The sequence below is a fragment of the Scleropages formosus genome, chromosome 13 (assembly GCF_900964775.1).
Source record: "Scleropages formosus chromosome 13, fSclFor1.1, whole genome shotgun sequence".
NCBI classification, from domain to species: domain Eukaryota; kingdom Metazoa; phylum Chordata; class Actinopteri; order Osteoglossiformes; family Osteoglossidae; genus Scleropages; species Scleropages formosus.
In genome coordinates, this window is record NC_041818.1 from 14090871 (window position 1) to 14112796 (window position 21926).

A 21926-nucleotide genomic window follows, 5' to 3' on the forward strand; every position below is an offset into this window, starting at 1 on the left:
TGTCATCACTTAACTACAGCAAATATTCTCCCAACTGCACACAACTTCCACCTACCATAAAGTAACCTCCTGTATACTTTAAATGCTTGAGCTGTGCCTACTTCATCCGCCTCAATGCACTGCAACAAATCTTTCTCTCCTCGTCTTCCTGTGTCTCACTGTTTCATTACAGACGACGCAAGCATTTTCTAATCTTGAACTGAGTTGGCAGTCAATGATGAGAGATGAAAATTTAATCAATAACGTTAACCACAATCAACGAAAAAATATTTAGTAGAGAAGAATAAAGGCGGGCGACACAGTCAGAGAATGAGACAAAAAGAGACCGAATCAAAAAAAGGCCAGGAGGCAGCTGCATAAGTGAGGGCGGTCAAGAGAGGCAGAAATACGAATCTCGAGTCTTTGAATCGCTGGATCATAAAAACAAAGTAAATTCTTTACTTACATGCCATTGAAAGAATGTGTGAGGTGAAAAATACCAAAGAAAAGAAAATTTGCATGCACTTGTCTGTGTGTGTGAAGAAACTGAGCTCAGTGTGATACGTAAGTGAACATATGAGGGAGCGATGGCGCGGGGCACCGCGGTGTATGACAGACACCTGTAAGGCTGGTTAGAAAGCGGTGCATATGCGCAGAGTAGTTGTTCTTGATGCTCTGGGGCCAAGAGGTGTTGAGGGTGACCTGCGGCACATGCACCCCGTTCATCAGACGCAGCAGGCTCTGCACACTTCCTCTTCGTACGGTGCCAAACTGGACTACGCACTCAAAGGTTTCTGCTACGATTGGCTGCCCCGCTGCCCGGATGAAGTATGCCAGCTGCTCCACCGGCTGCAGGGCAACAGTAGAACATGGAAACAAAGGCGCTTATGACGATAGGGCAGTAAAACGTGGCGGGGGCATATTTAAGGTAACGTATGGAAGTCATTTTCATTAATGCCTTACAATCACAAACCAATGAAAATGAGTGAGAAACTAATCGTTTTAGGCTAACATTTTGAATCATATTCAAATCCTATTAAAGTATGTTTCTTGCTTGGATATATTCAGACTGCAGTCAAATTACAAATCGCAATGATATTTTTATAATGAACTTTTGTTTCGTTAAGCCAAAACACATTATACAGTATCCTATCCGACAGCACCTGCCACCCTTCACACTTAATGCTTTCTTATTTCATAATTAACATTTTTATTGCAATGGCCTCCAGAATAAATCTTCTAAAAAGATCATTAGTGCCTTTCATATGGAGAAAACGGCCAAGGTCATACCTGTGATGGCATGCTGTAGTCAACCTGAAGCCCAGCATAGGGGTCCAGGTGCACAATGAGGGTCCGGATAGAGGTGTCGGAAATAAAGTTGTCCAAGGTCCAATCGTTATCATCTGTCCATGAGGAGGATTCTGTCACGCCACTAAGAGCCACCTGTTTCTTAAACAGCTCTCGCTGTGCACATCAGACAGAAGGCAACGTCACTGTTGACAACCAGTATTACAGGAATGTTATAACTCATGAGCCCACTGCACTGACTATAAATCACTAGATGAGTGATGAGACTTCAGTAAATGAAAAAATTTCCAGTGATGGAAAGTAGGAACATTTTTCTTGAACAAGCACCAACTGATCAATAGTTGAAACAGTCACTTAGAGCATTAAGTTCATTAACACCTTAATGTCATAAGAAAGCCTAATATCTAAAATACCATCCTGTACTTTCACCTTATGCCTCATTTATTCTAAATACAGATGGCTCCTCTACTTGCGAGGGTTCGACTTACAATTTATCGAAGTTACGATAGTGATGCGCATTCGGTAGAATCCGTACTTTAAATTTTTAATTTTGATCTGTTCCCGTGCTTGCGATACATGGTACGATACTGCTTCCCGATGCTGGGCAATGGCAGCGAGCTGCAGCATCCATTCAGCCACACTCGCAGTCTTTGTAGTGATCATGCGAACGAGTGTAAACAACCGCAAGTGTAAACAATGATGCAGTGTTGAAAGCGTTTTTTTTTTTATTATTATTTTGTGTTTTCGCATCCCATCATGTCTGCTAAACGCCCATGTGAGTCTCCTGGTTAAATCTGCCCAGCTGTAGGCTATGGTAAGTGTTCTGAACATGTTTAAGGTAGGCTAGACTTGGCCACGATGTTCGGTTGGTACCGTATTCTTTTCTGACTTGAGATTTTTCCACTTACGATGGGTTTATCGGAACGTAACCCCATCGTTAGTCGAGGAGCATCTGTACTTTCTTAAATGTCAGTGATGAACAGGTAGCGTGACCCCTTCAGAAAGTCACACAGAGAGATTAAAAAAGATGCATTTCTGAGGTTTTGTACTAATAGGGTCGTAGACCCTTATATAATATTCTTTGAGCATTTTATGTTTGACCTTCAAGAAAAATTAGGAGAATGTGAACGTCAGCTGAATTTACCAGGCATTCCTTCCTTTCAAGCTCATCGCCAGAGTTCAAGTGACCGTTCTGTCCAGCGTCGCTCTCTGTCACACAAAGATCACAAGCTATGATATTACCAACACCAGTGGCACTTTGTCAACGCAGAAAAAAAAGAACATCTGCTGATCATTTATTGTTTCCATTCCTCAAACAGTAACAAGGAAAAAATCTGAAATAAATTAGAAATCACAAGTAGCAATTAATTTCCTGCTTTTACAAGGTCAGACGCTTTTGGAGTAAGTCATCTTGCAACGTACAACCGACTGAAGCCTGAACTAATAGGACCCTGTGGTGGGCTGTAACGGTGAATGCTCAGGGCTTCAGGGATGCCTTTCAATCAGTAGCTGATTGACCCCTGAAACAACGAACAATTCAAGGACTCATCCAATCAGTAATTAAGAGCAAAGTTGAAGCAGAAACAAAAATGTGTCGATCTCTAGTGGCCACTTGAGCTGAGCCGACAGGCTTGAGGGGTGGGGAGAAGCAGCCCTGCTCACCTTCCACCTGAGCCTCCTGAGGTCCCTGCGCCAGGAATTCCGTATCGTCTGGTGTGGCACTGCCGGACGTGCGAGAGGGAGAGCGTCCAGACGGCGGCGTCCAGTCTGCCATGATGGAGCTCCTGCTCAATCCGAATACAAAGAATCACACGCAGCAGTGGCGGTGGAAACACTAAATCAGACTAAATCAGCTCTGACCTGCTCACCCCCCCGCCATGATTTAGTACAACTAGTGACCTCATCTTGTGAAAACTGTTAGAAGCGATCTACAAATGTGTGTGTGTGTGTATATATATATATATATATAGGGGGTAGAGGGGCGCGGTGGCGCAGTGGGTTGGACCGCAGTCCTGCTCTCCGGTGGGTCTGGGGTTCGAGTCCCGCTTGGGGTGCCTTGTGACGGACTGGCGTCCCGTCCTGGGTGTGTCCCCTTCCCCCTCTGGCCTTACGCCCTGTGTTGCCGGGTAGGCTCCGGTTCCCCGTGACCCCGTATGGGACAAGCGGTTCTGAAAATGTGTGTGTGTGTGTGTATATAGGGGGTGCGGTGGCGCAGTGGGTTGGACCGCAGTCCTACTCTCCGGTGGGTCTGGGGTTCGAGTCCCGCTTGGGGTGCCTTGTGACGGACTGGCGTCCCGTCCTGGGTGTGTCCCCTTCCCCCTCTGGCCTTACGCCCTGTGTTGCCGGGTAGGCTCCGGTTCCCCGTGACCCCGTAAGGGACAAGCGGTTCTGAAAATGTGTGTGTGTGTGTGTGTGTATATATATATATATATATATATATATTTTTTAATGGCTTTGTCTAGTGACTTAAGTTGTTGTACAATAATGTCACGTGCACCCTTGGACAAAGCTGTTAAATGTAAACGCAAACAAATCAGATAAAGGAGGGACAGCCAGGCATAATCAGTTTGGAGATTCTCAGTACCAGGGTGAAGTGAAGTACCAGGCTTGCTCGACAGTACAGGAGTGGGGTTTGTGTCAGGAACCTTGACATGATTGCTAGGTGGCAGCAGTACCAACCAACCAGCCTGTCAGTCAGTGGCTGCATATTTATTACTGACATGATTTACTGACTCCTGTACGTTTTGCTGTACTGCTGGCAGTACTGCACTGCGTACTACTTGCGCTTCTAGTTATTATTTTGTAATCAGTAATGCGCTCTGTGGAAATTCCTGGCACTTTTAACACACGACTCGTCGACTCTTTCTCCGCAGAGGGAACATTAGCAGTGCTGACGTACACGTCAGGTGTGTGTCGAGGTGCGCCGGCTTGAGCCTCGCGTCCGACTCCGAGCCGAGCTCGCCGCCGCGGCTGAGACACACGGACGCGGTGTACCTACCTTTCTTTTTTGGCTCGAACCGAAACGTTTACAAATTCGAGCCTAGAAACCCGTGAGGCGTGTCATTTCTGTCAGGCCGACAGTTATCGACAGCTTTCTTTCCGCGCGCAGCGCCGCGAAGAAGTCGAAGTTGTCCCGTTCCAAAGCTCGCTGCCGCTGTTGCCGTCACCGTGGAAACGGCACGAGTCGCCATAGAAACAACGCGCGAGACGGGGAACGTTTGGCTGACGCGCGCGCCGGTCGGGAGCGCGCGCGCGCGAGCCGCGTGCTGAGAGCCTGTTTGAACCTGCCCGTCTGGATGTTTGAAGGAAGGATCGAAGGCGGCGTATAGTGCGCACATAAGAGAAAGGGAGCGAAATGTAGTCGCACGTGGTGCCGATGAAAGGTCGTACCGGCAAAACGACTTCGTGGTGTAATTTTACACTGGCGAATTTTTTTTTTTTTTTCTTCTCAGATCCAATGCAAAAATGTCCACGCTACCATGAACGGAGATTGCGAGGGCGCGTGCACTGTTTTCCTTTCACATCACCGGGATACATAACAGCATTCATGGCGTGATACGTGAAATGAGCCCGTTTAAAAAACAAATGGTAAGAAAAGCTTAAAACTTTCATGAATTATGCGAGTCCCCTCCAGTGTGTGTCTATACGTGTGAAAAACACGTTGACGTGAAACAGACGTACAAATTCATTTATTCATACTTTGCAACCACCCGTCCGGCCAGGCAGGGTCGCGGTGGTCTGCAGCCTATCCCGGAAGCACGGCATGGTGAGGCAGTGCGTTACAACAAGTGCGATGTAACACATTGAGAGCAGGCATTTCTGTCATCAGCACAGATGAAATATGTCTTTGACTGCTTGATGAAACACGGAGAACGTGCAAAGTGCACACAAACTGCGGTGGATTCAAACCCACGGTTCCGATACTGTGAGGCACCAGCGCTACCCGCTATTCTCCGGTGACTGTGAATTGGAGCCACTGGTCCAGATTTTTGTTTTCAGGCTTTGCCAAGTCTGTCTTCACTACTACACAGTGCTGTTTTCACATCATGCTGAAACTGTAAAATCTGTGCCAGTTTTAATGCGCAAATATCGGTCCATCAGCCTGTCCGCTTCTCCACCCACTTCCCTGTATAGGCAGCGATGTATTTCAAGTTGTTCCCAAAGCAAGGGCAGCTGAGAAACTGAAAGCCTACATGGAATAACGTATACTGTATTTTAAAAGACAGGATAAAGCTGCATGGTGGCACGGCAAGTAGCACTCCTGTCTCACAGCACCTGGGTGGTCCAAGAGGACATGGGTTCGAGTCCCACTCAGCCTGTGTGGAGTTTGCATGTTCTCCCCATGTCTGTGTGGGTTTCCTCCCACAGTCCAAAGGCATGCTTTTCATGTTCACCCACAGTGTGTGAGTGACAGAGTGTGTCCCACTGATGTATGGATGAGTGACCCATTGTAAGTAGTGTATCTAGCAGTGTAAGTCACCTTGATGAATAAGATGTGTGGGCTGGTAACACTACATAGAGTGCGTTGGAAGTTGCTTTGGAGAAAAGTGTCTGCTAAATAAATATAAAGCACTAAATCCTTATATGGAGTTACTGCTGCTGTCTGAAAATGTCAGAGATTCTCTTGGTCAGGGAGGTGTAATGCGTGGTCTCTGGAGCACGGCAAGCCCCCAGCCTGGCCTGGGACCACACATTTGTCAGCTGGAGTTTGTGGACAGTTTGGGGTCTTCTCTCGCCAGAGCGCCTCAAGCAAAGCTCTTTCCACAGGCTGCTTTTTTATCACGAATAAAGTAAGAGAAGTGGGCAACTGAACAATCTGACTTTGTCACCACCAAGTTTGCTACGTATTTCTTCAACACTACAGAAGTATCACAGGAACATTATATATTCTTTGCTATATTCTTGCTTACAGATCATATATTACCATTTGTCAGACATATGCATTGTACATTTGTTTTTCTAAGAAACTGATTTCCCTGTTTTCCTTTCATTCGTAAACATGTCTGGGCTTCAGGATTCGTAATGACAGCTAAAAGTGTGTGCACCAAGCACAGTGGCCTCAAAGAAGGAAACTTAAAACCTAAAAACCTTTTAATAAAACATGCCTACACAGGGACACTTCTTTTTTAAGATTAATGGCACAGACCGATTCTTTTTTCACTTGTACATTTTATTTCTCAATAATTCATCTGCAATGGAAAAAAGATTCCATGGTACTACTCCTTGTTACACTGCCCTCAAGCATGCAATAACTTTGTTGAAGGAGCTGGAGCAAGAAAGCCGGGTCTTTGAAGGGCAGAGGGCCTTGTACTATGTCTGGGTTTGTCAAGGCAATGTTTCAGGTTTTTTTTTTTTTTTTTTATTCAAATTAAGTAATTAAGGTTCAAAGACAGAGAGAAATTCAAGCACCCCGACTTTCCCTTTCCTTGCATGAGGACTGACAAATGTAGACTTTGCTCGGTTCATAGTGGAGAGCTGGGGCAGGACACCACACATCTACACAGTGCTGCTTGAAAGTATGTGAACCCCTTGTGTCCCTTTGTTTTACCACAAAATTGTTATTTAACCACAATCACTCTTTCTCTTCTGACAATGGGTATGTAATTCTCAATTCTATATGTTGGTTTAAAGGAAACCATGTGTGTTGTAGAAAAAAAAAAAAAAGTGAACCCCAAGTTGCATTAGTTAAACCAAGTAGGAAAGTAGACTTAGGTAAATTATAACCATTTATTCATCCTGTAACTAAGAGTTAATATCTATAAGTTTATTTATTTTTGTATACAAAAATAGTGACATCCCTATAGGGTTCACATACTTTCAAACAGCACTGTATATTACACCATTCTATAACTGAGTGCTTTCACTCAGAAATCACATTATGAAGTTTTAATTCCCTCAAAACTCTCATGTGTCACAGATTTACCGCACAACCAAGACTAATTCTTACATTAACAGCTTTATTTGACAGGCCAACTATTTAGTGCCCTGAACACTAGTTGCCTTTTTTTCGTACAATTAAAATATCACTTGGATGCAGTGTAACGCACTTGACAGCACCTCTCCATCTTCCCACTCCCTGCCTGATGTCAGTTTATTCGCCTGTAGTGATCAGTCATGTGTTTTCTCCTCTTTGCCTTACTAAGGCTGTCCACAACAGGGGTAACATTTACAAATGAGAACAAATCAATAAAGCTGAGGGCCATTGTAAAAATAATAAACAATAACAATACAGAAATTTCACAATTAGTCACAAGCCTCAGCACAAATGCTCCATGGACAGCCACAGCCTCCATCGATTCCTGGGAAAATTAAATGGGGAAAGGGGTTACCACTGACATGCTGCAGTGCCAATGGCGGATGTGAGTCATTAATAAATTTAATAAAGACAAGCCACCCCCATCGATAACCTTCTGACGTAGTGATCTCTCCTCGAAAGAGACTGTAGGGATGCTTCATCATGATGGCTTATACTGAAGAGAAACTGCAGTAGTCTCCTCTCTCAATCCGTGTCACAATTTCTGTTGGGCTTCCCCTATGTCAATGTCAGCGGCTGAGGTTATTCGTGAAGCTTCTACATCACCTTAAAAATGGTTTACCCCTATAATACGAACATCTCATTAAATCACATTTTAGTTACGGCAAAAGGAAAGGCAGTGTTTATCCTCTATTCCTCTTATTTTTAAAAAAGAACAGTTTGATGTTAATGCTTTTTGAAGAAGCCCCATTGTGGCAACAACACAGAGTCTCACTTTGAATGTGAATGTCAGCTTGTCGACAGTTTGTGAACATCTAAGCGCGTCACTGTTTGTGAACAACTGTCAGTCTCTGTTAGTTGTGTCAGAGCGAGGGTGTCAGTGCTTGTGTTTCTAAGGGTGTGTGGGAGCACGAGAGTTGGTGCAAGCCTCAAAGCAGCATGTCTACAGCTCATCGTGCAGCATGGGTTCCTTCGTGTGGTCAAGCGCCCCCATCAGCAGAAGTGCACCTGTCGTGTTGTCCTTCACCAGGATGATAAACGCGTGGTCTGCATAGAACAGCTTTGGCCTCTTTATCGCCTTATCTTCTACCTGACCGTTGTCCTGGCCTGATTCGGGACACAGCTCCAAGGAGGCCCAGTGGAGGACCCCACCCAGGTGTAGCCGGCCCAGATTGGCCACCTGGCCTGCCGCCACAGAGAAATCAGCCTTCTGTACATCCCAGGCATCAGTCAGGCCCAGAGAAGACAAGTATTTCTGGTCAAACAGAGGAGAGTTGCAAATGGAGCACAGCAGAAGATGATGTATAGCAATTCAAGCCAGCTCAATAAATTTCATGATCTTTTCTCAAGCACTTCTAATTCAAGAGTTGTACAAATTATGCAAGAATCAAATTAATATTGGTACCAGATTTTTAAAAATGCATGATTTATTGGGTACAGTCATAAGATTTCAAAAAGACAATAAGGCACAGTGGTAAAACTAATAAAAAAATTGCATATTTGTAAAACTTTCATTATTGCTTTAAATCCATCAGATACCCTTGTTTTTACGGTACTGTACATAAGAGAGAGGAATTTCCGACTTATTGTGCTGAGTAAAGATGAATTTCATCACTATGGTTTAATTTAGTTGTACTTTTACTGTTTAACAGCCAACTGAGCTCCATTCTAAAAAACATGGATTTTTGAGCGGGAGGGTGGGAGTTAATCTTAACAGGTACGTTACACACCTTTGAAAAGACACTGCACTTTTGCATTACACAAACTGCAAGTATAGCATTGACAAAGAAGTACTAATTGAGACTTAACGGGGTGCAAAGAAGAAAAAGTGGCAGTGCATTCCTACGCTTTGACAATATGCACAAAAATATAACCTGTAATAAACCATTTGCGGATTCTGCAGAGGTGTGCAGCAAGGAAGGGAGTACAGATACACACGAAGAGAGGCGGAGGACAGAGGAGAGAAGTTCATGACAGCTGCTGTCACCAGCACTATCGGTGTGGCCTGATCGGGCTCTGTTCCTACTGCGTCCCTGCCTACCACCTCCTCACAGCATCCGCCACATGCCACCCTAGTCTCTAATGCACTTCCTTTGTCCTAATCCATTATTCCTTCCTCACTTCATCACTGTCCCACTCTAGCGATCTGCCCCTCCGTGGCACTCTCATCCTTCATCGGCGCCTCTCACCTCACTCCTTCTCTGCCCAACTTTGTGCCAGGATTCTCTGTCCTGCCATCAGCCCGTGGCTGCCTTGTCCTTGTTTGCTCTGTCAGATGCTGGTCATGCTCTGTCATCAGAAGCTCAACGATAAGGACCATCACATAACTGTATGTGCACACCGCCATTCCGACAGCTTGCGACCACTGCTCTTCCCCCAAAATAACTCCTGTCTAATTGTTGGCATGACCATCGGTTCAGTACTGTCAAAGCATTACAATGACACTGTGTATAACAGTGGCAAAACTGTCAGCACCAATTATAGTCATAAGTAACATTTGCAGTCCACATATGACCCCCACTGTTCCTGATATAAATAGAACATGCTCATTCTTCCCCTTTAATGGAAGCATGTTCTTGTGGAAGAGCTCCAGGTCTTTTAATTTTTTATAACAATCTGAATTTAAAAATGAAGTGTTCCTATCATGGTGTGGCACAATAAAGACTGTGACACCAGAGTCTATAGGGCCCTGGCCAGACCAGTCATCCCTAACTAACAGAGTGCTGTTTCTCTCCACATCAAATCACGTTGCAATGAGCAGAGCTTCACACACGTATCACTGAAACACATAATATAACTTTATAAATCAGTAAAACATTTTGCAAAGTACAAAACACTGAAATGTAATAGCTTACAGTACTTGTCTAGTAATTTTATATTCTAAGTAAAAAGCTTAAATTTAAACATTATAAATAGAACTTTAATATAAATAAGAAAGGGAAATTGGTATTTCGGTGCTGAACTGCAATAACTTATAGGGCAGATTCCATGTTAACACAAGAGTGTTACTTTAAGGTCCACATCTTCTCGTAATATAACTTGAACTTATGAAGAGAAAGACTAAGATGTATAGCTCTCGTGTGAATTACAATTTAAATTTCAACATTTTACAACATCAGTGATTTCAGGAAACAGGCACACTTATCTCTTTTAACCATCGCTATTTCCATCTTCCATTCCTCATCTACTTTGAACCATCCTTCATTATCTTCTTAATGCATCCAAGGGCGTCTCCTTTACCTCAAGCTCCGTGGACATGTATTACAACACTAAAAATGTGAGCAAAATATGAATAAATAATATATGAAAGACAGGAGCCCAGTGCTGCAGTTTTGTATGAAGTAATGTAAAAACTGGAAGTTTGCTTAAGTAAAGAATGCAGAAGGCCCTAGACTCCTGTTGCATGTTTTATTCAGCTGAAAAATCTCTAAATCACCTAAAAACTTTAAGATGAATCATCTTCTCTATGACTAACATTCTGAAAGCTAGGCTTGTTTGCACAGTTTCAGTCAATAGTTTAAATTGTGTCTTTTCTGCTTTTTACAGGTCCATTCATTCATTACATCAATCACTTTTCTGCACCCTGTCCCAGAAGGCAGAGTACACCCTAGACTGGCTCACACACTCACACACACACATTCATTTTTGGATTCAGGAAGGAAACAAAACCACCAGGCGGGAACCCACATAAACATGGGAGAACATGGAAACTGCACTAGAATAATATCCAACTTTCTCCTTCGCACCCCAGTAAGTCTCAGTGGGGTAACTGCAGCACCCCAATCCCAGTTTTTGATAATTAAAACATGTACACCGAGGTAACTACCGTGTAGCTCAAGTGCCGCCATAGGTTATATGAACTTCAGAAGTGAGCTCAGAGTGGACAATACTGAACGTTCCTGGTGACACCACAAAGAGCACAGTGTACTCTGCCGAGCAAGTTACTAAATGGTCTCGGCATGTCACAGCCGTGGGCATGGAGCCCAGCGCAAGACAGCAGACAGTGGCCCTTGACCAGGCTTGTTAGACCCCCAGAGGAGCAGTTTCTCTGCTGAATTGACCAAGAGCCCTCAGCCAGGCTCATTAAACTAGCAACTCTGAGTACTGCGTTCTCTGCAGCCTGTCGTGCTTTTTCCACGGGAGCCTGTCCTTCGGACCAGTGTGGAAGGCTATATTTAGCCAGAGCTTCCACATTGTCCCCAGTGTTTGTACGCCCACCAACCCTGGTCCCCTTTCCCTTCCCTCCTTGCCTGCTGAATGTCACTCTCATTTAGGTCAACAGACCCAATGGCAGAATACAGAGAGACGTTACAAAAACACACATCTAAGCACAACCTGGAGGAATTACGGAGAAAAATCAGGATAATGGCTGTCTCCCATGGACGGATAATTCTAATGAGTCAGGAGAGGAGATGCAGTGGGGAAACGGGCACGGCCAGAATTAATGTCTAAGACCAGCATTAACTCAAATGTTAGCTCCTTCTACACACAGTGGTTCTTTCGGTTCCAGCTGAACAACCCCCTTTGCAGATTCTACTGCTCGCACCAGGACAGCGTGATGAACAATATTTACTCGGCTGAAAGCAGTCAAGGAAATCAATGTTGTGAAGCGGGACGCTCTGCGTTTCTGGCTGTGACTGCAAAGCAGAAAGCATGTGCTCCATAAACACTGTCCTGTGTTAAGTGAGGAGGGGCGGAGCAGAAGACCACACTGTAATCAGAAACAGAAACCAGAATGTTCGCTCCACTGCTCTCGAGTGCTGAGCATTAGGGAGCCACCAAGATGACAGTAATGTTTCCTTAAACCTTCAACCCTTCCTTCAGCTGAGAGAGAGCGACAGAGTGAAGATCTGGCAGGGTGCCCTATCAGGAGACAAGGAAGTACGCATGTTTGTCTGGAAAATAACTAACGTTCACCCACCCCTCCTCTGGTTTCCATGTACTCTATCAATGCAACAGGATGTCTTGTCTAACTGCAGGAATTCCTGCACATCACTGAAAGCCACTTCTGCCTTTGGTTTGTAAGGACCTCCCTTCTTCACCTCGACATCTTAAGTTCATGCAGTACTTGTAGATACTAACAGAAGTGACAGAGTTCATGGCTATGTAATGGTGTTATAAAGTAAGGGCTTACTCTTTGTCAACTTCACTTCCCCTGTACTCTGCTCAACAAAATGTAATCTTGATGAGACCCTTTCAGTCAAGTCCCCCGAGGAAATGGTCTCTCAAATTCTCCTCGAGATCCGTCATCTTAAATTAACATTATCTGTCGGTCTTTGTCTTTCTCCCTCCATGACATTCTTTCACTTGATTGCCCTTTTTAACATTTTTCATCCTCATCTCTTGGAAGCTAAACAATCGTGCTGCCCAAGCTGACTATCCAATCGCTACCTCCTGACCCCGTCAAGCCTGACCAAGTTCCTGGTCTTCTTCCACCCACCTCGGCTTCTACAGAGTAGCAGTTGGCAGTTTCGACACCTGCTTCCAAATGGATATCTGCAGATTACCACAGGGTCAAGAGCATGAGGCCATCCTACTAGTGCTGATGTGAAGCTATGAGCTACAGCCAGTGCTACACACTCCTGATGCAAGGGGTTAGAACCAAGATAACAAAGGACTACCTGATTATATTCAGAATGCCTTGACCTTACTGAAGAAAATGGGCTGTTCAGTTCTGAAAGACCGCAGGGAAAAGTGCAGGAGGTACCAGACTAAGACATGATTCATGTCCCTGAACACAGGAACTCGTGGATGATCATCTCCCCTGGCAGCAGAGAACCCACAGGGGTCAGGGCTTGTTAAATTGAAGGTGATGTGCTTCCTGTCCAAGAATCAATCAGAAAAAACAGATAAGGTAGTAGTAGGGTATGGAGGGGCAGAGACAGGAGTGGTCAGGTTCAGAAATTGAAAATAGCCCCGAAAGAGAGCGATGTTGGAAAGTTAGAGGATGAGGGAGATAAAGAGTAGCAAAGAACGATAGATGACAAAAGAAAGGGTCCAAAGACAATGAAAGGAAACGGATAATGGTGAAACACTGAAAAGAAAATAAGATGAGAGGATGAAGAGGGAGTTGTAAGCAATGGAATAAAGAAAAAGGAAGAAGAGAGGAGAATTACAGAGTTAAGAATATGCTGAAGGAAGAAAAAAATGGGGAAGAAATGACAACATCAAAAAGAGAGCTAAACTTATCAGGTTTGTTACTGCCATCAGGAGATAAACCTGGTCCACCAAGAGCCTGGTTGAAAGCATCATAGTCTAGAAGTTCCAGCAAGTACAGAAGCAAAGATCTGAAATTTGAGTGTATAGGACCTACCTGTAGACTCAGGGCACTGTTCAGCCTCATTCTGGGCAGGGAAATGGCCATGCTTTGCTCAGTTAGTTTCCCAAGCCATTCTACCAGCAGCTCCTGGGTTAGAATCTTGTCCAGTCGGATCAGGGACTCGGCATGGAATGGGAGCAGGAGGATCATGCTGGAACGGCCTCCCCAGAGGCCCAGCTCCACAACCTGGACCATGTTCTTCATGTCCTCATAATGACGGTAAATGCCTGAACAAGGAACCGTAACTACGACTGCTGCCCAAACATTCTGTGAACAAAAAGTGTCCAACAAAGGAGATGCAACCTACCTGACTTATGCATCATGGGAACCTTGGTGTATGTAGTCCCAAGAAAACTGCGGAGGTCCTGCTCATCATCTTCAAAGCCTTTGTCCCAGAAGCCTGCAGAGAGACAGAACAACAATCTATCTGTTGCTACAGAGGGACCTACAGAGGGCTTTCCTTACTGCATGTATTGCAGACTAACTCAGATGACAAATACACAGCCATCCCCAATTCCCCATCCTACAAACCTGGTAATTACATGGTAGGAGGCTATCTAATCCACCCAATGTTACAGACAGTTACTCTACAGCATCCTCACCCTACACGTCCCTCATCAAGTGCAAGGTGCAAAGCATCCAAACAAAAATACAATACAGGTGTAAGCAAGCTAGATTCAGTAAGTACAGCAGCAGCTAATAACCTCTGTACGTTACATTTTAAGCCATGGAGCAATCTGTAGGGAATGGAAAATGAGGACAGCAATGATGTTACAAAAATGAAAGATAAAAGGAGGGAAATAACCATCCATTCGATGTGATCTTACATCAGTCAGGAAGTATAACAAAGGGAACTTATTCATAAACGGAGTTTGCCTTCCACAGTTTAACAACACAGGAAGCAATTGAGGACATAAAAGCAGGAGGAAACCTAGTCATAACTGCTGAATATTGGCCGCAGAGCTTTAGTTTAACTGCAGCGAGAAACTCAGAAGTCAGTCAGCCGTCTCACCTCTAAGGGGCTAGAAATGAGAAGCCACCTTTGCAGCACATCTAAAACACAAGTTAAAGGATTCCCAGCAGCAGAGCCACAAAGAGAGCAGAAGCGTTTTTGCGCTTTGTGTCCATACAGCATGGTCTTCACGGTAAGGGAGGGTAGAGAAGTGCTTTACCACATCCTTCTTGCATGCATCTCACACTGGGCTGTGAACATGGAGAGAACATGCAAACTCTGTACACCCTGAGCTGGATTCAAAGCAACGCCTGAATGTGAAGCTCACATACTGTGAGGCACCACACAGCTTGTGTCCATGTATAAAGGAACAAAAGAGCATCAGTTGTCCTTGAAAAGGAACCTAAAACCCATGCGGCTGGAGTGCTGATGTTCTAAACAACTCGGGGCAGCAGCGGTGTCAAGCCTGAAGCAATGTCATTCTGACAGCCCAGCACAAATGTGAAGGTTTCAGAAGAAACGGTGAACGTTTTGGGAAACGCATTTTTTGAGTGCTACAGTGAGAGCTATTCTGCCCAACTACTAATTCTCAATTTAGTTTTCTTTTTTATCTGTCATTTCTGAGGTCTTTCAATTCACTCCTATCGGGTTATTTGTGCGACTGCCAATCACATGGGGCGCGCGCAGAAGAGCTGTTACCAAATGGAGCAGCACAGCTCCGGCTCAAAGTGTGCAGAAATCCACAGGAGCCCGACATGTCCCTGGATCCAACTACATCACAGCTACCTAAACTTAAAACGCTGTCATTTCCAACAGACTAATTCAGAAAGGCACCCTTTTACCTTTATGCGCTTAGATTTTTTTTTTGGAGACTGCTAAAAACAATGTATGATCTACACCATTGAAAAGTAGAACATTAACTTACAAAGACACGTAACACATGCTAAAACATACTCATTCATCCACTGACATTAAGTACTTGCCCAATATACGGCCGCACTGGTCCACTTTGTATCCCGGACCGCAGAGCGCACAATGCGGGGTACACACTGGACTGGATGCCAGTCCATCACAGGACAATCGCACACATCCATTCACTCACTCATACCAACTGAGAGACTTTTAAAGTCAGCAGTCTAGGGCACCTGAAGGACACTCATTTGAATGTAGGAAGAACATACAAACTCCCCACAGATAGAGCTGGACTTGAATCCACATCCAAATGCACAGCCCAGGAGCTGTGAGGCACCAGCGCTCCCCGCTGCACCACTGTGCCATCCTAACACTTTTTACTGTTTATGATGAATAAAAAAAAAATTGATGTCAAGGAGAAAGGTGGCCTTTTGTCCCCATTTTACAACTAATGGGCTGTAATGGATAGGGCTGTAAAGCACCCATGATAATTAACCAATGGACCAATCAAAGCTGTTATATCTACACACAACTCTTTCATTGGCTCGAATCACTAAGCCTTTGAAGACACAAAATAGCTCTTGCCATTAAAGGCATTATGAAGCTTCTCACTACCCATCATTACATTTACTGCATTTGTTCACCTTATAAAAAGCTGCTGCCTGATAACGATTCTTGTCCGGGATCCTACATCTCTCAATCTTCAATTCATTAAAAGTAACATATCATTCTTAGCCTCTCTTGTAATGGGGTAAAAAATTTGCCTCTGAGAAACTGCTTTTTTTTTTTTTTTTAAAAGGGGACTAAAATACAACTGTAACATCTATAATCTGTGGAAAATTATTCAGTCCTCTATTGGTGAGAACAAATGTCCTGAGGATTACAACTAAAATTCACTGGTCTAGCTCTCATTTGAATGCCAATTGTATTAATAATGATCAGTCATGTAAATGAACTGAATATTGATTAATCCAACACCAAGATCTGCCAGATGTTGCCTTACCAATGTGATATTGACTAGCTAGAACATGTGCAAATGTCACGGAGATGGATGGCAGTTCACTTGACTGTTAGACAAAAAAAACTAATACTATCAACAGGTTGAATCCTGGACTTCTTCTGCAGTCACATTTCTAGAGGGACGGAGCTCCTGAAAAACCGACAGCTTCCCTTAGAGGGGTCCATGGACTGGTTGCACTGGTTAAAAATTGCTACAGTAAATTACACTGCAAAGAGCTACATGACACAGCCAATCCCACCCCGGCAAAAATGCAGGCAGCTTTTGAAACTGAATTGTTATGAAAAAACTGATTAATATTCCTGAATTGTGCATTTGTTTTTTTTTTCATTTTTCTTTGTTGTGTTATCGTTTGTGGGTTTGTTGGCTACTGTTTTGGGATCCTATTTTCTTTGTCTTTTGTTTGTCTGACGCAGTAACAAAGGCTGAATTAATTAGCCAGCATGGACCGCAACTCCCTTGGCGGGCCTCAGATCCCCTCCACCCTGCCTGCCAATCACTCTCTCTCACTTCCTCACCCAATCTCTCTCCATGCCTCCATGCCCCCCCCCCACCACCAACCTCCACTCCCTCCGTCTGGCTGAACGGTGCTGGGGGACACGCAGAAGTGTTTTTAATTTGGCCTTCAACGATTGACTAAAAGAGATGAAAGGCAAACAAACAAAACCAGGGAAATCGGGCCAGAGGTTTTCGGGCATCTGGGGAGGGGAGTCGCGGTGCCGCAACGCAAGGTGACCACAGCAACATCAGTGCTGCAGCAGAAGGAAAGCAGCCATGGCCTGGGGTACAATCGTTACCATAAGAGTACGCAGCACAATATTAGCTGCCTTTTTTTTCCCATTTCCACCTAACAGCTGAATTCATAATGGCTTGGTAACCATTTCTTTTTTTTGGGTGTGATCATATAAACAATAAATCAAAAATGACCGAACACTCACTGTATGTCTGGGCAACCTTGGGAACTTTTGCTTTGGTCCGATGGCTGCTCTTAATTTTTTGGTTTAAACTGAGTAAGTTCCCCACCATGTGCTACTGGTATGATGGGGCACTGGCTGAATGGCGACTGACCATCACGCAACAGCCTGCGAGCCTTCAGGGGTCACCTGCACAGCAGATTTACGGCTGCTTTCTTTCCCTCAGTCTAGATTTCACCCCCGAATTAAGCGTCAGACACTGTGGCGCCACAGGTGAGATGCCGTCACGGGCAGCCAAACATCTGTGTGCTGGTCCCGGGAGTCCTGCATCGGGCATAGATGTCGGTCGTGACACGGAGAGGGGAATCTGGACACTGCTACAAAAATATCAGACTCCTCTGTAAAAGCGCAGCGTAGAACCTTTTCAAACAACATGTATAATAGAGAGCAACGCTGTATCTGGGCCTTGTAGGGATGTGGTGACAACTGATGGCGGTGTGTTGCACACACTCCGGTGTGTATTGCTGCAGTATAACGAGACTTTTGTCCTGCACCTACCTTTAAAATTCAGGGCATTGGCAAGGACCACAGCCCCTGACTTGACCTCCAGCTCCCCAGTGAGCTGTGCTGCGTCGGCATTGCCCATGCCGCCCCTCGCCCAGGTGTGGAGGGCCTCTCGGGTGGCCCGTTTGTCCTCCCAGCCCAGCACTACGTGGTCCACCCTGAACCGAGTCCGGGCTTCTTTCAAGAAGCTCGCATCGAGGGCAGTGGCTGAGCCTGCAAACAGAGCCGAAGAGCTGTGCAGTCTGAAGCTGGTCCCATTGGCACCGTAGACGGAGGCCAGAGCTTTGTCCTGCTCTGGGGTTGGGAGACTGGAGGCCCCAAGAATGTCCTGGAACTGCCCTGCGGTGGTCCCCTTGGCCCCCCTGCCTACAGCACTCAATGAGCTGCCCAGCAGAAGCGGGGAAAACACGGGGTTCTGGACGTTGTCTGCTCGCATGGCCTGGTAGAGGCGCAGCGCCAGGGTCCAGCTGGCACCCCCCACAGCTGAAAGGAGGGCTTCAGCACCCGCAAGGTCCTTAAGGATCACTAGACGGGGCAGTAGAACTAGCGAGGGCAGCAGGCAGATCAGGACAGGAGAGACAGCGGGCTGCATGGCTGGAAACCTGGAGAGGGAAGCATAGGGAGGGAGGTGGTGACAATCCCACACCAACTTTGCGCCGCTGGTGCAGCAACAAAGTAGACTGCGTAACTGAGGTCCGGTCCCAGGCAGGGAGCCCTTTATTGAGGGTAGCAGGCAGCGTAGTGGCTCGAGCTACTGACTTTGGACTCAAAGGTTGCAGGTTTGAATACAGCCTCTAACTCTAGTACCCCTGAGCAAGATACTTAAAGTAAAAAAAAAAAAAAAAAAAAGCTGCTGTAATTGTAAATAAACAGGTAACTAAATGTTAACTTACAGTTTAACATTGTAAGTAGTTTTGGAGGAAAGTGTCAGCTAAATAAATAAATGTAAAAGCATCACTTCAACCGTACGATACAGACTACAAACACAGAACCACACATTGTATACATCAAGTCATATGTTCATTTGCAAACTGATAAAAGTGCCATAATAATTATAAGCTGACACCTTTGTCCAAGGAGCGTTACCATGTTAAATCGACTTTGAAATGAGTTACTCTTATTGTTACTGTATCAGTAAGTATTGACATTGATACCTACGAGAGGTATTACAGCAGGAGTAGGATTCGAACCAACAACCTTCCGACTGCAAAACAGCGGCACCAAACTGCGCACTACGGAGGGGTTGGGGGAGCCACTATGACAAAGAAGAAATGAAACAGTGAGAAACGGAGAGATGCCGAAGCGAAAGGAGAAAAGTGACTGTATTATATACAGTTTATATTAATTTCCTGTGCGGCTGAGCGGAGAAACTCGCTGAGTGACTTCGCGTCGGACTTTTCCTCAAGTGACACCAGTTCGAACTCCGCTAAAGCCGCACTGGGACTGTCTCCCGGGAGAGAAACTTCCAGAAGGTCATCCTTACAGCACCACGCGGTAGGCTCCGTCTGCGCAGCCGCAGGTTCCACAACTTGGTAGCACGGTGGCCGTGGCGGTATGAAACAGGCGCACAGTTTAACTTGTTCGTAACATGTGAGGAAGAGGAGAGCGGAGAAAGAGGAGAAAGACGCAAATGGAGGAGAAGAAGGCAGTAGTTCCGCCCGACCTCGCTATCCGAACAGAGGAAGAGGAGCTGGGAGCGAGAGCAGGCTCTGAGGCTGCAAGCGAGCGCGCCTTTGCCCCTCCGTGGCCGTCCGCGGAGCCCCCCTCTCTCCACGGGGGAACCGGGTGGGTTCGACGTGGCAAGGCAGGGGGAGGGGGTGCGGGCGGCTGCGCGCGGCTGCGCGCCTCCGCTGTGTGTTGACGATCAGCGGAAACGCGGAAGGTCTCTTCTGTTCCCTCCCGCTGCTCACAGTCGTTTCGTGTCCGAGCGCCGGGCGGGAACTTCGCGGCGCGGAGCTGCTCCGGTCGCGCGACTCGTCCGCGCGCGCGACGCTGTGCCCCGCAGTTCCCTTCTCCGCCGGACGGGGGAGCGAGCGGTCCGCGGTGCGCGGCCTCCTGCCCCCCCCAGCCGCTCGTTTGTGCGCTCATCAAGCGCGGTCATCCGGCGCGCTCCTCTTCCTGTGCGTATCCGCGAGGCTGCGTCTGCACCCTTTCTTCCGCCTTCCTTTCTGTCGGCAGCTGCTCTTTGTTGCCCGCACGAGGCCCAGGAGCGGCAGCGACGGCGGCTCTGCCGCTGCATTGGATTTCCTCTGTGCGGCAGCTCGTGGGTAGCAAGAGTAGTCTATTGATAAGCCGGATCTATCGATGGACAGATAGCGATCGGAGATGAAAGGGGAAAGAGATGTGGAGGGAAGGAGAGAAACGTGACGAAACGAGAGGGATGCCGAGAGCGAGATGGGAGCCGATAAGAGCGAAACATCCAGGGCACCAATCAGACGAAACATGACAGCTCATAGACCCTTCCAATTATTACTCTCACTCTGTAATCAATAGTGCGCTCGGAGAGACAGCCATGGGCACGCACGCACGCACACACACCATTATCTCTTTGATTCTCACAGTCATTGGCATTCCCATGATCCAAGCTGAAAGGACATACTGTAAATACATACAGTGGCAATAATGAGAGCATTATTCTGCAGGCAGCCAAGCGTGCAGCCAAGGCCCTCTGTCTCACACAAAGACATGCACAGGCTATTCTTTCTGCAAGATGCACAGACACACAGATGCAACAGTGAGCGCATTACTCCCTTCCAACATGCATACGCAGACTTTTTTTTTTCCCCCACACGTAGAGCGACTGATTGAAATGCTCTGGCAGAAGCGAATTCACGCATGCAGCGCGCACGCGTTCCGTGCAGGACGACGCGGAAGGCCGCGTATCGAGGTCCGCACCGCTCGCGTTCATGTACACGCGCAGATTTCCTCTTACGGCAATGTAAGGGCACGCTCGTGCGGATGCCGGGATCCACACGCGTACGGTACACGCTTCCTCTGATCCTTGGCCCAAGCTGACGGGCCAAAGACCTGAGCACCTAGGGCTATGACGGGTAGAAATAAAGATGTCACCGTCGCGGAAAGATGTGAAAGCAGGAGCCCTTCGGGAAGGATCAGAGTCAGCGGCGCTGATAATGAAGAAGGACACACGTTAAAATGCAGGTGATTCAATGGCCCAGACGGCACATCAGTTAAATGAGTCTCGGGGGGACGACATGGAACCTGAGACCTTCCTCAGGCCCATGTTTGATTTTTTTTTTTTTTTTCTTTCTTTCTGTCCTCCCCTTCGGTTCAGCTCACTACTTATTTCCTGCCTGCTGGTGTATAATACAGAGATGTTACATTAAGAAGAAAACAAATGACACCCCACTTCCTGAAGTAACAAGTATTTTAAATTGAAAAACGCTTGTGCTAACAGTGTGTTTCTTTAACAAAACACTTTCATTAGATCGCATCGGATGGTGCAGTGCTCCAAGATGCGTTGCAAACATTTATTTTTAACTTTTGTTTTGCAAAATGGTCCAACGCTTTTGCAGGTTTCTGGAGTGAAATGGATCATTTATTGAAGCAATTGAGATTTATTCCATCCTTAGCGTGAAAATGGCATTGCCTGTAGCGTGACGAGTTCGGGTGCTGAACAGCTTCATCCTCCTGCGCTGGCCTGTGTCTTGATGGAGGGGTCCCACGCTAAACCCGGAGGCGCGCGGTCCAGGCGACAGTCGAACCCTGGGCACCGTGGCAGGCCGAGCAGGGTGTCCTGGAATCGCCATCTGCTCCACCTTCCCTAGGTCCAAATGAAAGGCAGAATGCGGAGCGGAAGCCAGCGCCAGCACCGGGACCACCCGGGCCAGGCCTCGCATGGAACAGAAGGCTAGGCCCCCCTGGTCTGACAGTTCCTCCTCAGGACAAATCACCGCTTGGCCCACAGAGTGGGGGGAGCTGCAGGCCAGCTGCTGGATCTCCAGTCTGCAACGGGACCGTTTGTATGA

General features: G+C 46.3%; 2 protein-coding genes across 5 annotated transcripts in view; both read right to left on the bottom strand.

The window, feature by feature from the left end:
- Window positions 1–4442, bottom strand: part of dnah2 (dynein, axonemal, heavy chain 2) — an 84752-nt gene extending 80310 nt beyond the window's left edge. The window contains exons 1-5 of the mRNA XM_018744434.2: window positions 4286–4442; window positions 2950–3071; window positions 2432–2496; window positions 1270–1443; window positions 600–828 (exon numbers count right to left, since the gene is read on the bottom strand). Of these exons, the coding sequence (XP_018599950.2) occupies window positions 600–828; window positions 1270–1443; window positions 2432–2496; window positions 2950–3061 (580 nt within the window). The 5' untranslated portion in view covers window positions 3062–3071; window positions 4286–4442. The remainder of the gene's footprint in view (window positions 1–599; window positions 829–1269; window positions 1444–2431; window positions 2497–2949; window positions 3072–4285) is intronic.
- Window positions 4443–7115: 2673 nt separating this feature from the next.
- Window positions 7116–19992, bottom strand: serpinh2 (serine (or cysteine) peptidase inhibitor, clade H, member 2). 4 transcript variants are annotated; one of them, XM_018744348.2, is made up of 6 exons: window positions 19424–19992; window positions 19099–19195; window positions 17935–18542; window positions 13888–13980; window positions 13575–13807; window positions 7116–8471 (listed from the first exon to the last, which is right to left on the bottom strand). In XM_018744348.2, the coding sequence occupies exons 3-6, from the start codon at window positions 18530–18532 to the stop codon at window positions 8205–8207; spliced, it is 1191 nt and encodes a 396-aa protein (XP_018599864.2). In that variant the 5' UTR covers window positions 18533–18542; window positions 19099–19195; window positions 19424–19992; the 3' UTR covers window positions 7116–8204. The 4 variants fall into 4 exon arrangements, with proteins under 4 accessions (XP_018599864.2, XP_018599865.2, XP_018599863.2 ...); XM_018744349.2 differs by having other exon boundaries at window positions 7116–8516; XM_018744347.2 differs by lacking the exon at window positions 19099–19195 and having other exon boundaries at window positions 7116–8516; window positions 19604–19992.
- Window positions 19993–21926: the final 1934 nt, after the last annotated feature.